The sequence below is a fragment of the Ricinus communis genome, chromosome 2, assembly GCF_019578655.1.
Source record: "Ricinus communis isolate WT05 ecotype wild-type chromosome 2, ASM1957865v1, whole genome shotgun sequence".
Taxonomy (NCBI): domain Eukaryota; kingdom Viridiplantae; phylum Streptophyta; class Magnoliopsida; order Malpighiales; family Euphorbiaceae; genus Ricinus; species Ricinus communis.
The window spans coordinates 7,702,593-7,712,974 of record NC_063257.1 but is presented as its reverse complement, the minus strand read 5'-3'; the positions used below and the strand labels follow the sequence as shown (position 1 = coordinate 7,712,974).

The 10,382-nt window shown below is 31.4% G+C and overlaps 1 protein-coding gene across 2 annotated transcripts; it reads right to left on the bottom strand.

The window, feature by feature from the left end:
* Positions 1 to 6,700: 6,700 nt before the first annotated feature.
* On the bottom strand, positions 6,701 to 9,333 carry LOC107261339 (putative wall-associated receptor kinase-like 16). 2 transcript variants are annotated; one of them, XM_048370513.1, is made up of 3 exons: positions 8,462 to 9,333; positions 8,160 to 8,324; positions 6,701 to 8,044 (listed from the first exon to the last, which is right to left on the bottom strand). In XM_048370513.1, the coding sequence occupies exons 1-3, from the start codon at positions 9,282 to 9,284 to the stop codon at positions 6,885 to 6,887; spliced, it is 2,148 nt and encodes a 715-aa protein (XP_048226470.1). In that variant the 5' UTR covers positions 9,285 to 9,333; the 3' UTR covers positions 6,701 to 6,884. The 2 variants fall into 2 exon arrangements, with proteins under 2 accessions (XP_048226470.1, XP_015575354.1); XM_015719868.3 differs by having other exon boundaries at positions 6,701 to 8,056; positions 8,462 to 9,332.
* Between the last annotated feature and the right edge of the window lie 1,049 nt (positions 9,334 to 10,382).

The window sequence follows — 10,382 nt, the reverse complement described above, 5'->3', positions numbered from 1 at the left end:
AAAAAGAAACCTTGTGGTTAGGGTTTGGGTTTGGACGTGCGTTGGAGAATTTGGTGGAGTACTTAGTATCACAATATATAGCTTCTTTTTTAATTTTTAGTTCATTAAATAATTATCAAATATATCATTCATTAATTAGCATAGATATTATCACATGTAATTAGTTTTGATACTTTAATACTTCAAATTATAACTTCTACAAAAAAATTAAAAAATATATTTTAGATAACTAATGATAAAGATTAATAAATTAAAAAAATTACATTACTTAATTCACATTTTAATAGAAATTGAACTAGCTTTTGGGGCAGAGGGAGCATAGGCAATTGGAGATCGTCTTCTTCTTTTCTACAAGAAGTATCATTGGATTATCTAGTTAATGTTTTGAAGACTGGCCAAGTCTAGAGCCAGACGTGTTAATTATTCAGTGAAGTTTCTTTTCCATGCCAGCAATTTCTCCTATGCGATTAATGGTCCTTTTTCTGTCTTGGTGCTTCATGAGGCGTACATATGAAATTTTCTAGTTGATTTTACAAAGTCTTGGTCTTTTTGTCGTTCATAAAACCGTATTTTAAGGTGCCTAGTTGATCTTTCAAAGATACTGCATTGATACCATATTTGGAATTTCTTCTCCTTCAGTATTATTTACCTAGAAAATCAGCTTAGGGTTTATACATAGTTGGAGATTTCTTTCTTACTTCCATCCATTCAAGTTCAAGTGAAAATGATCAAGAAAGCAAGAATAATTCAGTGATGAAGACACAAGAAAGCAAGAGAAGAAATGAATGTGATTTGCACTTTTTATTATTATTATTTTTTTGTCTTAAGAACCTTTCCAGTGGTTTTTGAGGTTTAATCTTACGCTTGAGGTAACGCAGACTTGCAGTGAGTAATAGGAGACCATTGTCCCATGGTCCCCCATCCATGGTTTATAGTTATCAGAAACCTTGGTCCTTTTTGTAATTGTCAATTAATAATAAATTGATGATGACTAGTACTGTAATAAGGGACCCTCTCTTTGAATTATTGTGGTTAACAGATACTTGTCCTTTCTTGTTGTTTTTCCTGATCCTAATTCTATTATATATTAATTAAGCCAATTCTAATTGATGTTAAGAGTGGCCACTGACCTTCTCTATGTTTAATTTTAACTGCATTGTCGCCTGGATAAGTAGGCTTTGTTTGTTATATACTTGATTTTCAGAAACTCTGAATTTGGCAAAACCTTTAGGCAGAATTGAGTGATTAGTTTCTGTATCTCCAAATAACAATTTCAATCTGTGATTCAGCTCCTACTTGCCAATTTTAAAGAGAGGGCAAAAGAACATTTCGATGAGGAAAAATTCAGATGATAAATGCTCAAACAATAGTGTTAACAACCAGAAATGACATGCTTGCTTGTTATATACTCAAACTCGACACTAAAGATGACTTCATTTAAAAAAAATATATATTACAAAAATCTGTGTTTAGCGACGAAAAGATCCGTAGGTATTCGTCGCTAAACTAAAATATCGACGGATTCCTTCCATAGCTATTTTACTTGTTGTTATTTTTTTTACAATGAAAAAATTGTCAGTCATTAAGTTTATCTATGTCCCTAGCTAAATTATGCTACGACTGAAATCCGTAGTTAAATTTAGCAATGAGTATTAATCTGTCGCTAAATTATAAAATTAATTTATTTTTATTTTTAAAATCCGTCGCTAAAAATTATTTTTTTAAAATTATTAATTAATTTTTTTTTATAATTTTTGTTTTAATGTCTACTTATTTTATAAATTATTTTTGGTATTTTTAGATTTTAGTGTCCAACTAATTTATAATAATAATAATAATAATAATATGAAAGAAGAAGAAAAAATCAGAAAAAGATAAATAAGAGGAGAAGAAATAATTAAATAGAAGTAAGAATCAAAATAATAGTGAATGAAAGAAAAGTTAAATGAAGAGAGAAATTAATACAAAAGATAGAGAAAAATAATAAAGAGAGAAAAGATAGTAAAAAAATAATAAATAAAAAATAGGAAAAATTTAGAGAATAAAGAAATTTGAAGGAGAATATCAAAGAAAAGAGACGGAGGAAAAAATCAGAAGAGAAAAAAGATAAAGAAAAAAGTAAGAAATGGAAGAAATGAAAAAAAAAAAATATATATATATATATATATATATATATATATATATATATATATATATATATATATATATATAGTGAAAGAAAATATAGAGAGAGTAAGAATGAAAAGAAGAAAAGAAAGGAAAGAAGAAAAAACGGAAAAAAAATGGTAGTGAAAGAATATGTAGATAGGAAAGGGAAGAAAGGAAAGAAGAAAATAATGATAGTAATATTAAGTAAGGAAAGATGGAAAGAAATAGAGAATATGTGGTAGAGATAAAATGAAGGGATAAAGGGAGGTTAAAATTTATAATGCGTTAAAATTAGTGATGGAAAATTTCGTTGTTAAATTTAACAAAAATAGCAAGAATTACAAAAATTGCGGCAGTTAAAAAAAATTCAAAAATCTATCGCTAAAATTGAAAAAAAAAGAGCGGAAAATAGCAAAAGTGCAGGAAATAAAAAATTTGAAAATCCATTGCTAAATTTGGCTAAGAAATCAAGTAGTCTTATTTTAACTACGAATATCAAATCCATTGGTAAAATTTGTCGTAAATCCATCGCAAATCTGTCGCTAAAGCTAGCGCCAAAATATAGTGTCAGATTTGACATCAATTTAGCTACGTATTTTAGCCATCACTAAATGCCGTCGTTATTTTATCATTAAATTGTCGTTAAAGCTCATATGTCTTTTTTTTTTACTTTTTTCATTGCTATGTTATTGTTGTTTAATCGGTATTTAGTATTCATCGCTAAATGCAGAATTTTTTGTAGTGAAACATTAAATTCATAGATAAATGCTTTCTTGAGTTTTAACTACAATTAAAAAAAATAAGAGAATAAAACCAACTCTTGATATTGATATTACATGACAAGAAAAAAAAAAAAAAAAGGTTACAGCAAAAATAGAAGCGTTCAAAATTAAATGAAATTAAGAGATATGATTGCATTGCATGTTAATATGAGGCTAGAAATCAACCCTCAAGGCATAGTTTTCTCCATTGCTAATGTATAAAGAAATAAATTGTAGCAGATAGCAATAATTGGTGGGTATAAGGCATTTATTTTGTGAAATAAGGCCTAAAGAAAGAGAATAAGAAACATAGCAATTGATAATAGGTAGGAGAAGGTGCATACTATTTCTTGAATTTAAAATAAAAGTATTTATAATTAAAATACTTATAATAGCAAGAAAACAAGTATCTAATTAGTAAATGATAACTAATTTCTAAGGTAAGGAGAAATTGTCTTTTCTGTAATTAAGTCTTTCACAAAATATATATTCGGTCGATCTTCTAAAGATTAGGTCAGAATCTTGAACGTGACTCGTTAATAATTTAATAAAATTTTTAATTTTAACGAGTGATATTTGCCTTTCTGTGCTAGCAATTTCTGCCGTGTTTGCCTTTCTGTGCTAGCAATTTCTGCCGTGTAAGTAGATGGTGGCTGCTTTATACGGCGTACATAAAATTATCTAGTTGATTTTACAAAGTCGTTGTCTTTTCAGGATTGTCCAGTTGATTTCACAAAGTCTTGGTCTTTTTAAAATTGTCTAGTTAGATTCACAAAGTATTGGTCTTCTTGTCCTTCATAAAGGCAGAATAAGACGTCAAGTTGATCTTTCCAAGAAACTGCATTGATAGCATAATTGGAGATTTCTTCTCCTTCAGTATTATTTACCCAGAAAATCAGGAGAAATGCAGTAGAATATCATAACTTGTCAGCAGAAATGCTTTGCTTAGCGTTGGCTGTTTGTTCAATGCTAAGCCCTAATGACTTGTCAATGTGCTAGATTATATTTATGCTTTGTTTGGAGTTTATTTTATTTTAGGCCTATTTGTCATTCTTTTACCCTTTGAGAAAAAGATTCAGATAATATGCTGTGATTGAATGATCTCTGCTCTTTTAAAATATTAATTAAACAATTCCGAATTAAACAATTGAAAATATTTATCAAATCATTTTTCTATCAGAAACAAAGTTAGTATAAATTAATGATTAATGTTTATTAGTAGGAAAAAAGACTGTGTGGACACCACACTTTCACATGAGTTCTGTATACATAAGATTGGGTTATAAAATACTATAAGGAATTAATTGTGGATTCTACATCTCCCTATCACTTCGGACTAGGGGTGTGTTCATAGTTCGGCTTGATCGGGTAATAAAAAAAAATTTAATCAAACTAATTTGATTTGTTTATAAATAATTTAAACCATATACAAACCAAGTAATTACAAAATTTATCTAAATTATATCTGCTCAATCTCGGTTTGATAATCGGTTTGTATTATTTAATAAATTTAATATAATATCATTTTTTAAAATATATAAATAAATTTTATATCTCATAAAATTAAATTAATTATTTATAATTAACATGTGAAAAAAATACATAATTTTATATTTATAAATTAAAAGATTATTTTTATTTTATAAAAATATTATAATAAACTAAAAACTTTAAAAAATATAAATAATAAATGAAATTAATATGTTATAGAAGGTAGGATTCATTTTATATAAAGAATTTCAAATCTTACAATAACTCATCAACGTAAAATCTTATAGATTATAATAAAAACAAGAGAAACCGATTCAAGATATCTCACCGTTTCTTCTCAAAATTTTCTCAATTTTTTCTTAATTCTAATTTCTAAATAGAAATTAAAACCTAAGGTTTTCTTCTCTGATGGCCACTTCCCTAAACTTGGGCATAGAGATTATGAAATGAAATATAGATGTTTGAGTCGCCTGAAATCATTTTCTGAAGTTTTAATCACAAAAATCATAGGAAGATGAAGAAGAGACTACCAGTGAGTGGCTGAGGAACTTGTTTGCATCATTACTTGGTAATGGAAAGAAGTCATTCTTAGAGGCAATTTCAAAGTGCTTGATTTTCGAAAACTTAAATCTACCTGAGGCATGCGTGGCCACAATTGCATGGTTGAGCTCTGCACTTTCTGCATTATCTGATATCGATCCTACCTCTTTGCCTTCTCTACTCTCATATCTGGGCTGAAAGAAAGCTTGGAAAATGGTGAACAAATTGAGCTCAAAATTCTTGCTTCCATGTCACTAATCAATTTTAGTAAAATCCCAGGTTAGCAATTTTTTTATCATACACGATAAACATACATACACATATAAAACATGAGGGTGACACTTGATTGGTGAAATTGTAAGATCGTCTATTTCTGCCGAAATTTCACAGATTCAAGACCAAGAAACAGCCCCAACATCATGTGCACTAGGGACACTTGCCTTTTACACATGTATTAATTATGATCATATCTGCATAATGTAACAAGCAACTATTCTTCTGCAGAATGCAGGGTTTTGTTAATGACAATAGCAGAAGAGATTGCAGTTCCACTTCGAAGCCTTATTGAAGTAACTTGGACAGCCAAACAACTATATACCATCATATTTGGAGAATGTCATTTCGCATGTTAGAATTTCTTATCAAATGTGAAGATTTCTCAAAAGCTTCAGCATTTCTTTAGCAACCTGAAGATTTTAGCTACACAGATGGTCTCCCGTTTCTTCATTTTGAAGTGGCCATGAGAGGAAGAAGAAAACCCTAGGTTTTAATTCCTATATAGAAATTAGAATTGGAGAGAAAATTGGAGAAATTTTGAGAAGAAACGGTGAGTTTTGAGGTACTTTAAGTCTTGAGCCATGTAGGCAAATATTTATAGCCACGTGTGGACGCCATGTCATGAGTGGCACACGCCAAAACGCTTATGGATAGATATGATACAAGACGTGAACATGGTGGACCAAATTGATAAGTTTTAAAGGTAAAGGTAAATTCGCGAAAATGCTCAAAGGTCGAATATCTGGATCGTTTTTCCTAAAAACAATAAAAAAAAGTTATTTTTTTAATATTCAATTTCGTTTGGTTTTTAAGATTTTTTATATTCTTAAACTACAAGCAAATCAAATTTTTTAGTTTTATTTGATTTAAAAATCAAAACCAATCCATAATACATTAAAACTATAGTTTCCAATTTGGATTAAATTGGATCGATTTAGTTTAATCGGTTTGGTTAAATTTTATGGTTCCTACTTCAAATAATTCTTTAAATTGAGATAGTAAAATTTAATTCATAACCTTTTGATTATAGGTGCTTCAGTCTTATCCACTAGGCTAAAGGTTGATTAGTTTGGATCATTTATTGGATTGAAACAAAAATATATAGGATGACCGAGTGCATTTATAATCGGTCACTAAGAGGTGCATATTCATAATAGGCATATAAAGATTAATCCATACAAAATATATAGTATAACAAGTGGAAAAAGCATTATTAAATTCCTGCATTTCTAATTTCATTTTATTGAATTTCTTAATTTTTATTTTATTTTATTAAATTATATATTTTATATTTTGTTTTGATTAATAACTATTACATCTTTAATAAAAAAATATAAAGACTTGATAAAATTAACAATCATCTCATAATATATATGTAACAAGTTATTAATCTAAATAAAAATAAATATATAAAAATTTAATAGAATAAGATAATTGAATATTTTAAAAAAATAAAACTAAAAATTCAAATATTTAATAATGAGTTTTGCAAAATAATTGAAATATTTTTCTCATTAATGATAATTCTAAGGAGGTGGGATGCACTTCTTATACAAAAAAAGTTAATGAGTTTTGCCTATAACAATATTTCATCTGATATCATTTTCTTTGGTTTAATGGAGAGAATTGGTAATAAACCTAAAATAAAAATACGCACAATGCAAAACATCATCTACCACGACCTACTGAGAGAATTACTTGATCCTTCATGCTATCGTAATCACCATGACCAAGATCATTGGATTGCTCGCTAAGCAAGTACTCTGTCTCCCCCTGATTTACTTGAACCCATGGATGAACCTCCATCTTTCTCAGGCCCTCTAATTCCACTGCGACTTCCTTCATAGTAGGCCTCTCCTCCCCTTTCAATGTTAAGCACCCTTCGGCTACCTTGGCCACTTCCTCAATCTGTTCTTTGTTTCTCTGATCTACAATTCGACTATCAAGAATCCCAAACAAGTCTCCTTTTCTCACAGAAGAAAGAAAGTACATAGCCAAACTCCTATCCTCCTCAGGCCGATCAAAACAAAGCGCCTTCATGCTCGTCAGTAGCTCAACAAGGACTACTCCAAAGCTATAAACATCACTCTTATCAGTCAATTGATTTGTGTGCAAGTATTCTGGATCCAAGTATCCCCAAGTTCCTTGCACCATTGTCGATAACTGATTTTCATCTACTGGAACCAGCCTTGAAGCTCCAAAATCAGAAACTTTTGCTGCATGATTAGCATCTAATAGGATGTTGGTACTCTTGACATCTCTATGGATGATTGGTATTGTGGCTGCAGAATGCAAATAAGATAGTGCTCCTGCCGTTTCCGCTGCTATTCTTAGACGGGTCTCCCAAGAAAGGGCTGATGCATTACTTTCACAGTGTATATAGTCAAAGAGGGTACCATTAGTAATGAATTCATAAACTAGTAAAGGCACTTCCGTCTCTAAACAACAACCCAAGAGCCTGACAACATTCCTATGGTTAATCTGGGACAACACGATTACCTCATTAATGAATTGCTCAACTTGGGCTTGATCAACTGTTCTAGATTTCTTGATGGCAACAACTCTGTTGTCTGTTACAATTCCTTTATAAACAGTGCCAAAACCTCCTTTGCCAATGATATTACTCTCATCATAATTGTTAGTTGCCTTTTTCAACTCCTCAGCAGTAAAGACTTTTGCTGCATCAGTATTTCCATCTCGTCTAGAAAGTTTCTGTTGCAAGATGGCTCCTCCGTTTTTCTGGTAGAACTTCTCTTTAAGCTTGATGAGTTTTCTTTTTCTTAAGACCAAGTAGATCCAGGAGCTAACAACAATGAAGACAATAAAACCTATGCCGACACCTATAGTTAAAGTTGAAGCTTGCACTAATATATTGTACTATAGCAAAAAAAAAAATGAAAGAAAGAAGAACCGATACAAGACAGAGAAGATTTATTGAATTACCTAAAATGATTTTAATTAGTGATAATTGATCCGGTATGCAACCTTGTCCGTCTTTTCTTCCATCTCCATGGTATCCTTTTGGACAAGAGCATGTATAACTTCCATCCAAGTTGGTGCATCTATCTGTGCATTTATTCTGATTTTCATTTTTGCATTCATTGACGTCTGCGGGTTAAATTCATTAGTGATAAATTTAATTACAACAAAAATAATATTTTCAAATATTTACATGAATTGTAATACTAAATAAGAAATCTATATATTCTCTGGAATTAGATTAATTAATGTGAGAATTGAAGTACCTTCGCAACCAAGGTATGGATTCCCCTGGTAACCCTCCTGGCATTTACAAAGATACCCAGAATTGTTGTCTGGCTGATAACTATTTGCATGATCCTTACAGGCATGTTTGAGTGTATTGTTAACTGCCCAATCAAGCACCATTGGAAACTCTTTATCTGTGGGTATATTTTCAAGATATTCAAAGGAGAAATTGAATCTGCTGTCTTCTACAATAAAGGCATAGGTGCAAGGATTGAAACTCGATATATTTGTATGGTTTTTAAAGCTGTATGCAGTGGCATTTGCATGGTACAATCCATCAGGAATCTCAATCTGGCAGCATCCACTGCCAGAGCAAGACTTACCATCCACAAGATCAGGATCAGCACAGAGAGACATGCATCCTGACCTGTAGAACTTACCATATCGAAAGCCATCTAAATATGCATAACTATCACAGCCAATGACAGTGAACTTGTTGTGAGATTTAGATATAGTGAACTTTGACAAAGTGAGAAATCGTCGTCGAAATCCTGGCTGACGAATTCCTGATTTATTGTAGCAATCTCGGGCTGCAACCTGCACAATTTCCAAGCGGCCATCTAAACTAATATTTGTAACCTTAATATTTGATTTCCTCAGATATGGCACTGGAGTACTGTTGGCAGTGAGACTATCATTGCAGGTGATGAGAAACTCTGGACTCAGGTAACACCCCTCTATTCCAAATGGATACGGGATGCTTACATTTCCGCATCGATCAGGGCAATGAAATCTGTTTTGAGATGCTGCTGGCGCTACAATAACTGGTAATAGCAGAACAGCCAGCTTAAGGAAATACATGGCCTCTGCTTTTCTGATCTTTTAATGTAATGTTCAATCATGTGGTAGTTCTTATAGGGGCAATCCTTGGTCTTCTTGTAGCTTTTAAATTAATCGCGGAGTCGAGCAACTTGATGATTAATTTATTTCTATTTTCAAGATATATCTAAAATAATTCTGATGAATCCATTAGAAGACTGATTCAATGGACAACATGTCTAATTAAGTACCATTGACGTGAAAGTGAAAGGACCAACTAATTGTATTTAAAAACATTATTTACATATCAGTTTGTTTAATTAATTATTTTCTTATACGGATTAGATCACAAGGAATGTGCCCATTGGCGAACACATTGAAAGAAAAGTCGAAATGCATTTGTTATTTAAGAAAAGATAAAATATATACTTGTACATAAGAGGCGTCAATATCAATTACATTGATGATAACCTTTAAACTTACATTGATGATAAACTTTAAACTCTTATAATGACATTAACAAAAAAGAATGTAAAATAACATGGAGGCTATCCAAGGGCTTTACTGTGGCAAAAGTTTCTAAAGGTACCTTCCTATTTCATCTGGAAGATCCCTCTGAAGCAAAAAAGGTTCTAAATGGAAGACCTTGGTTGGTTCAGAACCAGCTCATTAATGTGCAGGTTTGGTCACAGGATAAAACGCTCGAGGAAATCGATTTCAGTAGATCACCATTCTGGGTCCAAGTGTGACACTTACCTCCAAATCAAATAACAAAGACAAATGCTCAGAAAATCGCTTCAGTGTTTGGGGGTCTGATTGACGTGGATCAGAAAGGAATCGAAGGTATGTTTAATACAAAGTACTTGAGGATCCGAGTGAACGTGGATGTCATCAAACAGGTTCCTAAGGGCTTTAGGTTGAAAGGACAATATCCTTATGATAGGAGGTGCCCTTTTAGATATGAGAAGCTCCCTGATGTTTGCTTTTATTGTGGTATATTGGGTCATATAGCTCGTTTTTGTACTATTCGTGAAGAAGATGAAAATTTCCCAAAGGATGGATCTTCTAATCCATCAGTGGGCTTTCAAGCTCAAAGATCTCATTACACAGGGAAAGGCAAGCAATTCGTGGCGTCTGCAT

Coding starts and splice junctions, on each gene's coding strand:
- LOC107261339 (XM_015719868.3), bottom strand. CDS start 9,284: ATGTATTTCCTTAAGCTGGCTGTTCTGCTATTACCAGTTATTGTAGCG. Junction 8,325..8,461: donor TCCATACCTTGGTTGCGAAG/GTACTTCAATTC, acceptor TTTAACCCGCAG/ACGTCAATGAATGCAAAAAT. Junction 8,057..8,159: donor ACTAATTAAAATCATTTTAG/GTAATTCAATAA, acceptor CTTTAACTATAG/GTGTCGGCATAGGTTTTATT.